General features: G+C 41.2%; 1 protein-coding gene across 2 annotated transcripts in view; it reads left to right on the forward strand.

The window, feature by feature from the left end:
- GGA3 (golgi associated, gamma adaptin ear containing, ARF binding protein 3) overlaps positions 1-17,086 on the forward strand; it is a 992,054-nt gene extending 974,968 nt beyond the window's left edge. For both annotated transcript variants that reach the window (XM_044085033.1, XM_044085034.1), the window contains exon 17: positions 14,545-17,086. In XM_044085033.1, coding sequence (XP_043940968.1) covers positions 14,545-14,655 — 111 coding nt within the window. In that variant the 3' untranslated portion in view covers positions 14,656-17,086. The remainder of the gene's footprint in view (positions 1-14,544) is intronic.
- The last annotated feature ends 248 nt before the right edge of the window (positions 17,087-17,334 follow it).

Raw genomic sequence — 17,334 nt, forward strand, 5'->3', positions numbered from 1 at the left:
AGCCTCCAATTTGGCTATATATTTGCATCTCTCGCATGTATTTGTGTTTTGTGGGAGAAGGAGAGGGTTGTCTGTGTACATGAGGCAATTGTAACATTGCCTCAATATTCCCAGATTCACCAGCTGAGCAGGAGAGGACACTAGCAACTGATCCCTTGCCATGCTAGAAGGAATGGACAAAACTTTATGTAGATGAGTTTGAAAAAGACTTCGGGGGATGTGGTGTTTTTAGGCCGGTGGGGTACTATCTATAATAAAAAGTGCTATATCAGAGTAAAAAGTACTTTAGGAGCAAGTGCTAGGCTTTACAGATAGAGAATAGTCTACTTATGAATCAAGTAGAGCTGAACTTTTTAGTTAGAGAATAGGCTGGTTTGATTAGCAGTACAGTTCAAGGAGAGCTGTTTTAAGGGAAAAAATGAAGAGTGGACTTTAGGTAGCCCGAATAGTTTAACCTTGATTAACCGCCGCTGCTCTTGTGTGCTCCTGTGGCAACTCCGCGCGAAAGCTCGCCAAAGCGTGCTTTATAGCAGGGGGCTGGAAAAGGCAGGAAATGACCCAAAATGGCCAATGAACTACAAGTTACTGTCTTAAACCACTCCTCTGAGGACAAACAGGCAGCTCAGTACTCCCCACTCTCACTGGTGAGTAAAGAAACTTCCCCCTGACCAAACAAGGAAAATGGAGAATTACAGGAACCAAGACAAAGCCCAGGGATCAGCAAAATCTGATCACTGGAACAAACTATTCAGGAAAGTATGGAAAACAAGATTTTTTTTTGTTTTTTTTTAGTTTTTTACACAGATAGGACAGAAAACACAGTAAATGCTTTGATTTTCGATTAAATGCGATCAAAAGCTAGTACACTTGAGTGTATTAGCCTGTAGTTTAACTTTTAAAGCAAACTTAAACTAGAAAGTGCAACAAACAATTCAAGCTTATAAAAACAGGAAAAACAGGTAATAACTCTATAAAATAGGCAGAAACAGTCATCGAAAGGCACAAAAGGTCGAAAATGCAGAAAAAAATACTTAGAATCTGGAAAGTTTGTCTTTTCCGGTCTCTGCTGCTCTAGGAACTCTGCTGGATACCATGAGATGCTGTGCTGAGTTCTCTACAGCCAGAAAAGCCCGCCAAAGCATGCTTTATAGCAGGGGGCTGGAAAAGGCAGGAAATGACCCAAAATGGACAATGAACTACAAGTTACTGTCTTAAACCACTCCTCTGAGGACAAACAGGCAGCTCAGTACTCCCCACTCTCACTGGTGAGTAAAGAAACTTCCCCCTGACCAAACAAGGAAAATGGAGAATTACAGGAACCAAGACAAAGCCCAGGGATCAGCAAAATCTGATCACTGGAACAAACTATTCAGGAAAGTATGGAAAACAAGAATATTGTTTTGTTTTTTTTTTTAGTTTTTTACACAGATAGGACAGAAAACACAGTAAATGCTTTGATTTTCGATTAAATGCTATCAAAAGTTAGTACACTTGAGTGTATTAGCCTGTAGTTTAACTTTTAAAGCAAACTTAAACTAGAAAGTGCAACAAACAATTCAAGCTTATAAAAACAGGAAAAACAGGTAATAACTCTATAAAATAGGTAGAAACAGTCGTCGAAAGGCACAAAAGGTTGAAAATGCAGAAAAAATACTTAGAATCTGGAAAGTTTGTCTTTTCTGGTCTCTGCTGCTCTAGGAACTCTGCTGGATACCACGAGGAGCTGTGCTGAGTTCTCTACAGCCAGAAAAGCCCGCCAAAGCGTGCTTTATAGCAGGGGGCTGGAAAAGGCAGGAAATGACCCACAATGGCCAATGAACTACAAGTTACTGTCTTAAACCACTCCTCTGAGGACAAACAGGCAGCTCAGTACTCCCCACTCTCACTGGTGAGTAAAGAAACTCCCCCCTGACCAAACAAGGAAAATGGAGAATTACAGTATCCAGAAAAGACAACTGGTGTCCTATCCTGGACCTATATTTCCTAAACACCTTTTTGGTAATTCCAAAATTCAAAACGCTAACTCTTCATCAGCTGCTTCCCATGCTGGGCAAAAATGCCTGGTTGGCAACACTGGATTTAAAGGAAGCTTACCTGCACATCCCAATAAGGGATTCTTGCAGAAAATACCTACGATTCAGAGCAGGCTACATGCACTATCAGTTCTCTGCACTGCCCTTTGGCTTATCTACTGTGCCTAGGGTATTCACAAAATGCCTAGCTCCAGTCATTGCATTTTGTAGGCAAAGAAATATTCAAATATACCCATACCTGGACAATCGTCTAATTCAGGCAGAAAGCCAGGACATGCTATTAATTCATCTGGCATTTGTAAAGAAACTTCTAACCTCGCTGGGGTACACCATAAACAAAAAGAAATCTCATCTAGTACCCTACCAACAAATTGTATTCCTGGGAGCAAGCTTGAACACACCTTCCCAGATGGCCTACCTCACGCCAGAGAAACAAGTTTATCTGACAGCCTTCTTTAAATTACTGGCCACAAAGACCCAGCTAACTGCAAAGAAAATACTGCAAGCTCTGGGGTTCATGGCCTCTTGCATCCTACTAATTCCGTTTGCAAGACTGCATATGAGGAAACTACAATGGTATCTTTAAAGCCTATGGTGTCAACATTCTCAAGACCTGGAAGCAGTGATTCCCATCATCCCTTGTATAAAGACAGAATTCTTTTGGTGGGGAAAGGCCTGCTACATCAACAAGGAACTGCCATTCACTCTACCCCCTGCCGCCCAAATCCTAACAACAGACTATGCATGGGGAGCTCACTTGGTAGGGCAGTACATTCAGGGCAAATGGAACACGAGTCAAATGCACCTGCATATCAATCAAAAAGAAATGTTAGCTGTACAGAATGCTCTGACAGCCTTCAAGGACCACATCCTTCCAGGACAATTATTGGTAAAAACAGACAACACCACTGTTATGTGGTACATAATCAAGCAGGGGGGAACCCACTCATACCCCCCTTCTGCAGACTAGCCATGGCTATGTGGAACACAGCCTTGAGCTACCAAGTGCACCTACAGGCTCAATTCCTGCCAGCCAAGCTAAACTCACTGGCAGATGACCTAAGCAGAAATCTCATGGACCCACACGAGTGGAAACTGGAACCAAAGATATTCAACATGTTGAGAAACAAAGTTCTACTAAAGATCAAACAGGACAAACCAAGGACAATACTCATTGCACCAGACTGGCCACTCCAACACTGGTACCCCCTCTTGCGCAGTATGTCACTGCTGGAACCATGGCACCTGCCTCCAACCCCTTCACTGCTGTCCCAGCAGGAGGGCCAGATTCTGCACCCCCAGCTTCAAACCCTGAACCTTGCAGCCTGGCTAATTACCTGAGCTCTCCATTACCATCCCAAGTGCTGGATGTCATTCTAGAGGCAAGGAGGCCTAGTTCTAGAAAAGCCGGTGCTGAAGAGTGGAAAAGATTCTGTTCCTGGAGCCAAACTCAGGGAATGGGCACAACAGTGCCCAGTTTACCACATATTCTTCAATACTTAATAGAGATGCTTCACAAGGGCCTTTCCTTTTCTTCTATTAAAATTCATGCCTCTGCCATTTCAGCACATTATAATACAGAACCATCCCTCTTTCTCTCACCCACTGCTGAAACAATTTCTGAGAGGGGCAGAAAATTTAAGATCACCCAGTAGAGCCCCTACTCCAGCCTGGGACCTTAACTTTGTATTGGAAAAGCTCACTCTACCTCCCTTTGAGCCAGCTGGAACTGCAGAGTTGAAATTCCTTTCTTGGAAAACAGTCTTCCTTCTAGCCATCACTTCAGCAAGAAGAGTGTCTGAATTACAAGCCCTCTTTGCAGTGGAGCCCTTCATCATCTTCCAATCCTTCCTTTATGCCTAAGGTGGTATCCCCTGTGGCCCTTAATCAGTCCAGTCATTTTCCAACCTTCTTTTCTAATCCACAGAACAAAGGAGAACAAATACTGCACTCTTTGGACGTGCACAGACAACTACGATTTTATTTGGACAGGACTAAGCCTTTCAGAAAAACTGAACAACTGCTAGTTGCCTTTGCTGCAGGGACAGAGGGGAAGGCCATTTCAAAGCAAACCATTTCTAAATGGATAGGCCATTGCATTCATTTCTGCTATAAGCATCATGGAAAACCTACTCCACAGGGGATAAGATCACATTCCACCAGGGCTGCATCTACTTCAACAGCCTTTCTCAGAGGTGTCCCTACCAGGGACATCCTAGAAGCTGCTACCTGGAGTTTTGTTCATACCTTCACCAAGCATTACCACTTGCCTATTTTCTCTAAATCCAGGGTTGGTTTTGCCACTGCAGTCTTGCAGGGCCTAAATAGCTGGTATTAATGCTCTCTAATTGCCTCCTCCCTTCCTTAGCTTTGGGAATCTACCCAAATGTAATGACTGCAACAGTGAAACATGAAGAACGTAGTACAGTTGTGTACACTTACCATAAATGTAGATGTTCAAGTGTATTCACTGTTGCAGTCCTGGTTACCCTCCCTCCAGCCCCTGACTTCTATTTGCTATACCTCCCTTCTTGTTTACTGTATTTAAGCTTTCTGGTGTATTTGCTTATGATTAGAGGTCTAATCTTGTATATAATTGCTTCCCATTATGGGGATACCTGACACTTGGGGCAAGAAAAACTGATGTAATGGCATTGGCTGCATGCTTTATACCCCTGACTACCTGACGTCATGGAAGAAGAGACAGTAACTGACGCAAGACCCAAGACTTTGATAATCAGGCCAGCTGAGGGCAACCTACAAGCAGATAACCCAAATGTAATGACTGCAACACTGAATACACACGAACATCTACATTTATGGTAAATGTACACAACTGTACTTTCTGTACGTTTGTTGACAATGTCTGAGTGGGGTATTGTATCAAATGCCTTAGTCAGACTTAGGTAGGCAGTATGCACAGTTTTCCCCTCATCCATTGCCTTAGTGACCTTTTCAGAGAAGTGCACCAGATTCAGTAAGCATGACCTTCCTTTAATAAAGCCAAACTGGAATGAATTCAGTGTCTGGGGGTCTTCTCTAATTCCTTGTTGATAATGTCCATGGCTTTGCAAATAAGACTGGTCAGACTAATGAATCTGTAGTTTCCAAGATCTGTTGAAGGTCCTCCCTTCTGAAGGGGGATGAACATTGCAATCCTCCAGTCATGTGGCACAAAGCCTGTTTTAAGACTGTAGTTAAATAATGACTTCAGAGGTCCTGATAATTTATATTTTAGACTATTCAGAAGGTATCCTGGGATGTTATTGGGGCCCAACGAGGCTGTGTTCTTGGCTTTAGAGAGTGAAGCCAATACATGCTCCCAAGTTATAGCTGGAGGACTTATGTTTGAGGGTATTTTTGGGGGATGGTTGGGGGTGAGAGGGAGGTAAAGCTGGGGACTGAATATGCCCACTAACAAGTTTGCTGCTTTGCCAGGTTCGGTGAATGTGGCACCATTAACTATCAGTTCAGCAGATTGCTTTGTGCTGCCCTTGAGGTTTCTGACACAGTTGTAGAATGCCTTATTGTTATCTTTCATCTGGGAGGCTATCATAAGCTCAAAGTTGGCTGTGCTTGACCTAGTAGCCCTCTTAGTTACCTATTTACTTTGATGGCAGACTATTTATCTTTATGAGCATTACCCTTTCTGATTTTTGCCATAATGTTTCCCTTTTGTTGTATATCCTATTTAATTTGGAATGCTACCAAGGCAGTTTGTTTAAGGGGCTAGTCCTGGGCTTATTGCTGATGGTTACAGCAGCCTCTGTGCAGCCATTGATATGGTTGTACAGAGTTTTTGAGAGCAATTCAGTATAGGCTGATGTGTTCTCAGGGTTTGGAGGGGCATTGAATTTTGACAAACCATCACTTAATAGTATGTAGTTTTTCTTGTAATAGTTCCTAACTGTGACTGGTTTTAATATAATTACATAGTTGATTTTGATTTTGAAGGAAACAGCTTTATGGTCAGAACTTACCGGGGAGGATGAGAGACTAGAAGGAGCGCAGCATTCTCCCATGTTTGTGAGCACGAGGTCCAGTATGTTGGAGCCAGAAGTGGGCATATTCAGTATTTGCCCAAGGGTGTTTGCATTTATGCATTCCAGGAATCTCTGTGCCTGTAGATTTGAGGCCATGTATAATTCCAAGTCTAAACAGGAGTAATTAAAGCCTCCTATAAGTAGAGTGTTAATTTGGATTATAAGTGTCTCCAGTAGCAAGTATTCATTAAGAACGTCTTGGGATGGGACATCTAGCTGACTAGAATATGGTACAGGATTTTGTTTATGGTGATGTGCACATGGAAGAACTCGAGCACATCATCCTCTTTGACCACCCTAGAGGTATGCTTGTTACTGATGTATAGTTAGACACCTCCACCTTTATTCCTTGTCCGTGCAGCTACTGGTCTAAAAATGTGGAAGACACTGAAACTTTGCACTGCTGGGGTACCTCTGCCGCTTTAAACCATGTCTCAGTCAGTGCACAGATGTCTATATTCTTGAGTGTGAAGAGGCTCTTCTGCCTAATATTGGGGTGGGGAGTTTAATAGATTTTCATTTCACTAGATCAGCTGACTTTGGCGGGGGGTTTGAACACTTTTTGGTGATTAGGTTACACAATGAAAAAACTGTGTGTGGTTGTACTCCTGAATGTAGGTAAGTAGAAATGTATTAACATCTGTGTTTACATTACAGCTCTAGACACTGCATGCATGCATGTCAACTTATCAGCTTTCAACTTACGAGAAAATGTTCAACCTGTGTGTCTGTTACTTAAAAGAAATGAAAATTATATACTTAACAGCCATACTGTTGTCTTCCATCCTTTTCAATGTATGGGTACTTCAGATCCGGCTTCGACCACTGTCAGACTTTGACTCCAGGGCTTAGGCTCCTCCCTTTAATCATAATCCCCCACCGCACTAAACTACCTCGGGTAGAGTTTGCCTATTTCCTATACAAAGATAGTTACACCCTCTATAAAAGAGAGTATTTTTCTGAACATGCCCAAAGGAACTTGTAGAATACAGTAAATAGCAAAACATAACCAAACTGTCAGATCAGTGTGGTTACTCCAGAACCTAAGAAATATGAAATGGAATCTGGTAGGAGGATGGAGGAAAGAAAGTTGAGGAGGACTGAGGCAAACAACATGGATCTATCTTTATGATTAGTACATAACTTTTGTATCCATTGTTGTTCATCTTATGTCTGTCCTCAATGCATGGAACAGAGTGCCCTGCTATAGCCAGCCTTGAGAGGTGTCATAGATGGATATTCCAGAGGATACTCTGGATGTAGCTTGCAAGTCCATTTTGTAGTGAGATACAAAGGTATGGACAATAGACAGTGTAGCTGCTGCACAAATGTCATCAATTGGATCTTTGAGAAAAAAGGCAGTTGAAATAGCAATTGAGCAAAAATGTAGTTGAAGTAGCAACTGAGTGAGAGAGAGAGAGACAGACAATTGGTCGGCATTTCTAATGTTCTTAGTGTGGTGCAAATAAAATCTGAGTGGTTGATGCACATCCATAAGATGTATCACATAATCTCCCTTTTCAGAAAAAGAGGGAAAGAAAACAGGAAGATCGATGGATTGGCTCAGTGAGGATTCAGAGGCCACCTTGAGAAGGAGTGGTCCGCAGTGATTCTGTTGTCCTTGTGGAAAACCAAATAAGAGTACTTACAGGAGAGGATGTGAAGTTCCAAAACTCTGTGCAAAAGTAAACACCACTAGAAATGTTTTCCAATAAAAGTATTTAAATTCAAACATGGCTGTAGATTCAAATGGAGGTCTCATCAACACTTGAAGACAAGTACTGTCCCAGGGAGGAATAGAGTCTCTGAACAGAGGCCAGAGAAGGAAAGCACCCCTTAAGATGGCCTTAGACAATTTCAAGGAAGCAACTAACGATTGATCTTCTCTCACGTGAAAGCTAGAAATGGCTACCAACTGGACTTTAATTGTAGAGTAACTAGCTCCATCATACAGAAGGACAAATAGAAAATGCAAAATAGCAGGGAGAGGATCTAAAAAATAATCTGCATCCCCACTGGAGGCCAAAATCAAAAATCTCTTCTATTTACTCTTGTATACTTTTCTGGTGAAGGATGTCTATAAGGAGCTCAAAATATGTATCACTTGATATGAAACCTTGACTGTGGAACCATCACAGAAACTGGCAAAACTATGTGGTTAACTTGAGGGCTTCGATGTTTGGATGAAGTTTCCTGGATGGGTGAAAGAGAAGGTCTGGAGCTGGATCCAGCACCCATGGAGGTTGGATCAGATGAGACCAAAGGAAGTGAAACCATACCTGTTGAGGCCAAATCTGGGCAATGAAGATCACCACTGCCTTGCACCACATTGCTTTCTGCAGAAACTTTGGTAAGAGAGGAGTGGGAGGATAAGCATAAAACAGACCAGGGAACAACTGTGGATCAGAATGTCCCTTAGGGACTCCCCCCTTGAGGGATTAGGGCATAGTAACTGCTCCATTTGTTGGTAGTGGAGAAGGCAAATAGGTTGCAGCAAAGTCAGCTCCAGTGGTTGAAAATTTGCTTCTCCACTAATGGGTGGAGGGACCACTTATCTGCTCATCTTATTTGGCAATATATTGGGCTTCCTTGGGATGTGTGTTGCTATCAGAAAAAAGACATTGTCTACTGCCAAAATCCCATGGCCTCTCAATGTAATGGATAAGAAAGTGTTCTTCTTTGTGTGTTGGTGCACCAAACCACCAACGTATTGTCTGTTTGGATGGAAATCACACGCCTGGGAAGGGAATCCTGAAAGGCCTGCAACAGTAGGACTGCTGCCATCTCCCAGAACATTGATGTGGAGACTGGCCTCTGTGAGAGACAATGTGCCCTATGCCCCCCCCCCCCAAGTTGGTTAGTATGCATGGCGACTGTGGCCTGGGGAGAATGGAGAACAAAAGGTCGACCCTGTGAAACTGGTAAAGAGTTCAGCCACCATTGTATATGGTTTCTGCAAATCTGTGTGAGAGGCACAGGAAAGTTCATCACTTGGCTTCTCGCTGTCCATTGTAACACTCTAGCCAGATTTTACATGAAAGTGATGGAGGCTGCCAATGAGTCTGATAGGCATAGAATAGAATTTTTGATGCAAGAGTACAGATAATGCTTGATGTTGAAGGGTCCAAATCCTCAATTCAGGTAATCTAAGCTATCTGCAGCTGGGTATCTAGATGGACTCAAATTAACTATGTCATTTGGACTGGTTACAGTTTTGACTTCGCAAGGGTGACAGTTATTCTCAAATTGGAACATATAGAGCAAGGAGTTCCTGACTTGTAGATAAAGATTTCTGGTGAGAGTGGTTATGAGCCAGACATCCAGATATGGGAACACCGGACCTCCTGCAGTCTCAAATGAGCTACAACCATTGCCATGCATTTGGTGAACATGCTGGGGGCTCTCTTTAGTTGAATCTACAATAGATGCTGCTGTTAGAAAATGAATAATTAGTATGTTATATAAACTATTACACAATAACAAGAGGAATCAGTCGGAGGACAGTAGAAAAGACTGGGAAGACAGATTGAATATGTATGTCACAAAGAAGCAATGGGAGGACATGTATGGCTCCCAAATGTGCAATCAAGTCTGGGAGATTTAGGATTTTTGCTTGGAAGTGTTTGCATAGGTATTGTTATACCCCAAGCAGACTCAAAATAATTTTCCCTCAGGTAGATGGCAAATGGAGGTGTGATGGGGAACTAAGAGGTAACTGGGAACATACGAGTTGGCACACTTTAAAAATTCCCTGCAGAATAGTCCATCAAACATACTGTCAGGCAAATGGGTGTAACTAATTTTTTTTTTTTTTTTGAGCTGGGATACAGGATTTGTATTGCCTAGACATAGTAAGGCCCTGGTAAGTTTATTTTTTTGGTGGCTGACAAAAAACAATTACTAGAAAATAGAAATCAAAGTCATTACTAATCATATTTGAAGTAGTGAATATTGTAACAGAGATAAAAGTACTGGAAGTGAGAGCTTTAGAAAATGGTAGGAGCTAATTACATAGGAAAAAATGGAAATTGTGGGAACAACACATGCAGAAAAATGTTTTGGAGGAGGAGTGAGGTTTTAGGGAAGTCAGAAATTGACTAATTTATGTAATGTTGCATTGATTGTACAGAAAAATATGCATGATTTTTTTTCTTTGATGTTTGTCTGTGTCACAAGTGATAATGCAATAAAGGTGTTTTTATTAAAACACTCTGGGAGCTCTGGTGAGACCAAGGGGCAGGCTCTGAACTGGAAGTGACTGGCTCCCAGGAGAAAGACGAGAAACCTAATGGGTCATCTGTCCATTTTTATATGATAGCACTCATCTTAGGGGCACTATTGAGCAGTTAATAGTGGTAGGATGGACTGAATCATGACCATCTGAATTTTGTCTGTTTTACACTCTAGTTCAAGTGACTGAGCCAGAATGGGTTTGCGGTCCCATTTTTCTTTGGCACCAAAAAGAACCTCGAGTAGACTCCAGACCGATGCTGTTCAAGTGGGACTGAATGACACTTTTGTCTAGCAGTTTTTTTTTTCTTATGCTGCTGTCTTCTGTTGTGTGGGTGGGATATTGAGAAGTTTTCTTGAATAAAGGGGATGACAAAGAATGGGAACTGTATATCCTCTGATTATGATTATCTGCACCCATATATCTTGTATGATTGATGTCCAGGCCACAGAGTGCAGAAACAAGCACCCAATACGAGGCAAGCAGTTGGGCAATCATTCAGGAGTGCCGAAAAGGCCTGTCGGAGAATTGACCCTGAAAGTTTTGATTCTGTGGCCCACCTCAGCCATGAGGATGTGATTATGATTATTCCCCTGGCAACCTTGATGAGGGAGGTCTTTTGTTAGAATCATCTGGGGCAAAACCTTGAGACTTGGAGACTAGTTAACTGATTTTCTATCTTCTGCAGCCAAGGACCCTGAGAGGGATTTGAATAATTCTTTAGTCAGATCCCTCTGAAAGCATGTAATGTGGGCTAAGTAATTCAGTGCCCTGAGAACAAAAGTTGCTGAAGCATATAGCCACTTGCTAAATCTGTCCAACTTCCTGATAATAGGATGGACAAGTAGAGCTATCTTCAGTGAGCTCTTTCTTTGTAGCTGCTTCTTCCTCCATAGAATCTGCAGTTGAACCTTGCTCCAGTAGGGCCTATCTTATTTTATTTTACATTTGTTGACCAGGCTAGTCTAACTGGATATATGTCCATTTTCAGTAGTGGCCCGGGGAGAAAAGCTCCAAGCATCGGCAGTGACAAAGCATACAATATATACGAATAGTAAAATGAGTTGCAGTACATTGTTTAAATTGTAGGCAAGATAAACTTGTACAGAGTCCTTTAGTAGGTTTAAGCTAAGATCAAATACAGAGAACAAACAACATTTGAGAGAGAAAAAATGTATGGAGAAACCTTATCTTCAGGATAATGTAGGATTTTGTCAGGTTTTAGAGGATAGGTTCAGCTGCATTTGTTTCCTTCCATGCCAACCTTGGAACCAGGTCAACCAGTTCATCAGAAAGAGGTACTACCCAAGAGGTAGACACACCAACCCCACCCCTCAAAAAATGGATTCCTCCTGGAAGAGGATATTGGTGGACCACTTCCTTTTCTGTCTGAGTAGTTCAAGGATCTCACCAAAGGCAACATCTTCAAGGGGGAGGGACCTAGTGGACCCCTCCCCCTCGTCAAAATCAATATGTTCACCGAGGGACTCCAGAGGGTGGAGTCCATCTGCCTCGTTTTGCACATATGCTTTTGGTGACCATCCTCAGTGGGATTCTCTGAGAAAGACTCAGATGCAGATGGGGGGGGTCCACAATTTGAACTGCCTTGAGACTCTATGGGGCTGGCTATCCTGACCTGAAAGGAAGCTAGGAGAGAGGACCCAAATAACTCTGTGGGAGCAGGAGGCGATCAGAACAGGAAGGTGAAGCCTGCTTCCTTGACAGTGAGAGCACTGTCTCAAAGGCCTGAAATGCAGATGCCAAGACAGGTCCTGACACTGCCCCTGTAGGATTCAAAGAACCTGACAAAGGCAAGCTCCAAGAATCCATTCAGCTTGGCTTTGAGGTTGCTGGAGCAGAGCTATAGATTCATGAAGTTCTAAGAGGAAGGGATGGGTTCAAAAGTTTCAGAGTTTTCACTGGCAGTTGGGTCAGAGAAATGATGGACACTGAAATCCAGTCCTTCAGATCTAACATGGGCACTCCCTGTGATCCACTTGGATACAGTGCCCCAAACCTGAATGTTGGATCAGGGAAGGAGTAATAATCAGAGGGGAGGAAAGAAGAACCCCTGACCTGCAACAATGGCCAATGCTGGGAGAACACCCAGCATGATCTGTGTCCTCAGGAACTTCCTCATTTCTGAAGCAAAATGGGTTGAGCTTTGGCATAATGATCAAGGTATTTAACTCACAGACATAAAGTTTGATTCTCACCCTTGAGGGAAATTGACTAGGCTTAAAATGGCTCAAAAGGTCAGCTAGCCTAGTACTTACTTACCCTAAGCAAAGATAGGATTTTAAGGGTGGGGGGTTGGCATGAGGGTGGATGTATTTGACATAATGGTTAAGGTCTTTACTTCATAGATAGAACATACAGGGTTTAATTCTGAACGTAGGTTTTTGGTTAGGCTTAAAATGACCCTTCAGGACAGTTAGCCTAGTATTCACCTATGAACCTAAAAGTCATTCTGTCAGCATCAGTCTCGGAAAGGCTCCTTGTGAACTGCACTGATCTCAAGGAAGAAGTCTTGGAAGAGGTCTTGACACCCTCTGTAAAGAACTTGCCTGTAGAAAAGGTGATCTAAGCCTGGGGCTCTTTCTGCAGAGAACCTGGGCCCTGGAAATGGAGGAGTGGGAGAGCTAGAATCAGATGGCCTGGGAATCTTCGGAGCCAGACTCGATCGATCTGTAGAACATTTCCAGGTGCTTCTTCTTATCCTGTTCCTTGTCCTTCTCTCCCCCACCCTTTCCTTAGTTTTTTCCCCTTTACTCTTATCAAAGGTTTTCTTGGATGAAGAGGAAGATGATGATGACTGGGAACTGTTTGTCTTTGTTGATGGGTAAAGTCTGACTAGGCAAAGGTTATTTTCAGTGGAGTATCACAGTACATTTATATTAACAAGTGAATTTAGACAGTTCTCATAAAAAAGCAGTTACGAGACGGCAATATACAGTAAAGTATTTGCATCAATATGTACAAATGTGTATAGGTCCTGTAGCTCTAAACTCTTCTAGGAGGTAAACTGATTTATATTTTAGAAGGGAAAACATTGTAGTGTGGGGGTTTACCTAGGTAAGCACTGCAAGGAGGATCAGACATTCTGATAGTATAGCTAGAGTTTATTGCATGGTTGAGGAGATAACTAGACTTGGATGAAGTGAGAAAAGGGAGAGAGGTGTGTATGATTGATAAAGGACAAGGTTAAGATGGGGAAGAAAGATGGAGGAAATACTGGTATATTGGAGAATCAGCCTGGTGCTGAGTGTGAGCATGACCAAGATTTATTCAGATGAAGTTTGAACAGGCTTTTAAAGCGGGGTAATTTGCTAGTGAGTTTGATGTGTTCTAGGATAGTGTTCCATATGGGGAAATTCTCTTGTGGCAAGGAGGAGCCCTCTAAGCACAAGTTAATTGCACCTGTCAGTGATATCTCTGGCCCCAAAAGTAGCACAGTCTTTGTCCATATGTGATGCCCCTAAACATTGTACACACTTTGCACTGGCATCCTGACTGGGGATCTTATGCCCGCAAGAGATGCATTTTTTAAGCTGGAGGGGTTATCTATCATCCTGTTACCAACAGGAAAAATACCTAAGACCAGCAACAAAAATCAAAATGATAACCACCGCCACACTATTACAAAAATAGGATACAGTCTCAAACTATATGGGTAGAAAGCCCTAAAGACTACCTGAAGAAAGAAGGAAACTATCTTAAGTGAACGCCAAGCATTAAGATGGAGAAACTGAAAGTAAAACAACCCCAAAGGGAAAGAATACCAAAAATCTCATGTTTCACACCTGTAAAAGCCTTCCAAATTACTGAACCAAGAGACCTGTATCCATAGCAAGCAAGTGGCAAATAAGATCTGTGGTAATTTAGTGCAGGCAGGGGGGTTTGGGTAAGGGAAAGGGCCTGAGCCTTGGATCCAAAGTCTGAGAGTGGCTAAAGTTGGATCCGAAGTACCCATATGTTGAGGATGGACAGAAGAGACAATATCTGATCATTATTTACAAACAGTGGATGATTTGTGTGTGTGCAGTATTTTGTATGGTTAAGAATTTGTTTAGGCTATAAACTGATAAATTATTCCAGTTTAAAATGTTAAATTTTTGTGTCATTTTATTTTTCTGAACATGTATGAATATTAGTGATGTAAAATATTAGAAGCTTAGTAGTAAGAGCTAGTACCAGTTTTAACTTATTTTCTCACTTCTTCACTCATGTCATACAGGAAAAGGTGAGACTACGGTACAAGCTAACATTTACCATGGGAGAAGAGATCTGCACAGAAACGGGAGAAGTTGATCAGTTTCCACCAACAGAGCAGTGGGGAAATCTATGATGAAGAAACCACAGTGGAACCATTCCTTGTCATGTACTGATATGTTCCCACTCAGTGGCCTTCTGTACATGTTAATGAGCAGGCTGTCTCCATACACTTGTCCTGAATAATGAATACAGAATGAGACATTTCATTAATAGTGTTATTGAATACAGAATAAGTTGTCTCATGGACTTCATGAGAATAGGAAAGAGGCTGCTCTGTATTGTTATTACTTCTTCATTAAGATGAGCAGGTGGACTTTACAACATTGCATAATGGGCAGCTTACGCAAAAAAAAAAAAAAATAGCTGCTCAGACAGACTGACTAGGTTAGAAATAACCAAGAAGAATACACTCCCTGAGATGCACTTAGTTTATCAAGGCCTTCGACATCCAGAAGCCAATTGCACATGAGAGTTTCAAAAAGATGAATGAAAATAATGGAAGTGACTTGTGTGTTTGACTGCCTGAGTGCTGCTGCATTTATTTGCCACTTCTGTACTCACTAAAATATAGGGTAATATCCAGACATTGCTGCCTCCCATCAATTTCATTACGCAGTGTCATTTAATTACTTGCTGTTGGTAACCAAAGTCCAGATTTACATGATTAGCAGTTATCAGTGAAGCCAGATTGAGGTAGTGGAGAATAATAGTTGATAATAAGACTAATATTAAAATAAAATGTATGCCCCCTTGACATGAAAAGAGAAGACAAAGAAAGAAAAAAAATGTCCTTGCCACTTGACTAAGCCAGAGATGGATGCACTGGGAGTAAATAACATTTTATTTCAGCCTGTCCAGATTCCATGATATAAAAATGCTAACCACAAAAAATATTTTTCCTTGAAGAAAGTGTTTTTCCACAGTACATTTTACTCATTGCATAGAAATTAGGTATTTACAGTGCTTGAAACTTCGAAACCATTGTTTTGGATGGAGCATGCATGCTGTCCTCTTTTTTTTTTTTTTGGGGGGGGACAGATGTATGAAGATACTATCAGCTCTTAGGGTTCACTTCTTCATATGCTTGCTTATTAAATTTTGGGTTTACTGCTTATTTTAGTTTTTCTTCTCATAAGTCCCTGGATAAGTTGAGGACAGTATTTTTTTCAATTATTTACCAAATATGATTTTGTTTTTAAAAAAACATATTGCAGTTATGCAAGTCTAAAAAGCTTGTCAGCAGTAAACTTTCAGTAACAACATGTAGGCTACCAGTTGTGGAGTAGGTCTCCAAACCCGGTGGAGTATATTATTAATTGACAAGTCTGGGAAGGAAGGTCAGTGGCAGCAAACTGGGAATACAGAGAAGCAAATTAATACAGGTAAATAACAGGCTAGGATATTGTATTAGCTGAGATAGGGCTGTGGGCAGTGTGTGCCTGATGGAAATGCTTTGGCTACAAAAATGTAATTCTTAGTTTGAATTAACAATTTTGCCAAACAAGTGAAGACATTTCAGACCTGAGACCCATTTATCTTAACTGGATGTGGCTGTGAGCATGACAACATAAATAGTGTTCATAATGCATCTAGGTTTTGCTGCCTATCTGGTTTCCTAAGTCTTATTTCACTGAGTGAAAATCAGTTTGTCCAAGTAATGGAAAGGGTATAAAAGAATCGGATATTTCAGGACATTTATTCCAGATTAAGTTGAGGGCAGTTTTCCACTTTTATTAAAGACATACTTTTTCAAAAGATGTAGTGATATTTTGGTGGCAAGTTTGACCTGTTTAAGATCTTGTGTTTTAAATTAAACCAGCAGACTTAATTAGGACAAAAGAAAAACTGAACATACTAGGGAAACCACCCTCACAAGGCACACATTGTTTACAAAGTTACTACCATATAGTTTCTCCTATGTGCAGGGAGGATATTGAATCTCTCAACAGTGTAATATGTTTGACACTTTTTAGAAAAAAAAAAATGGTTGTTGTACAGGACTAGTATGCAGGATTAATTGATGCCTTTTACAGAGTAGAGCCTTCCAATTTATGCACTGCACACCCTGTGATGAGTGGGTGCCTCTCCTAGTTGCTCTAAATGCAAGAGATGAATTAAGTCTGCTGTATGTGCTTAATATGGTGACCTTTTGAACATTCATAAAATGTGCAGTATAATTTTTTTCCATTTGTTTTATATATGAAGCATGAAACTGTGCATCTTGACTTTGCTACTTCCAGTTACGAGAGCCAAGTTTCAGCAGCACCCTAAAAATTAAAAAGTGAGATATTTTTATTAGTTTACAAAATGCACTGTAAATGTTAAGCTTAAGTACTGTGAGGTGGAACCTTTGTGTTCAGAAAACTAGATAATATCTAGTACCCAGTCCTTCAGTGCTGTTAACATTGTGATAAAGCAGCTGTCTGAAGAAAAAGTGAATGTTTTGAATTTGCTTGTGAACAAAAGCTCTTATTTATAATTAAAAAAACTGTTATTCCATCTAATTTTCTTTACTGTGGTTGGTGAAGCAACTCTTGTAAAGAGTGGTCCTATTCTAATTTTTCTGAGATACACAATTATCATGTGTGGGTAGTGCATTAAACTCTACTTCTTGAGATGGAGATACCTGGTGGTGGCATATCTAATAATGGTACACAATATGAAAGTAAAGAATTCAGCAGATATTTGAATTGGGTTGGAATGCAGGCATAAAATGTCTAAACAAAAGTAAATCCAGTGGACAAGCAAACAG

The sequence above is a fragment of the Protopterus annectens genome, chromosome 10.part0 (genome assembly GCF_019279795.1).
Source record: "Protopterus annectens isolate FY-2018-M chromosome 10.part0, PAN1.0, whole genome shotgun sequence".
Taxonomy (NCBI): domain Eukaryota; kingdom Metazoa; phylum Chordata; order Ceratodontiformes; family Protopteridae; genus Protopterus; species Protopterus annectens.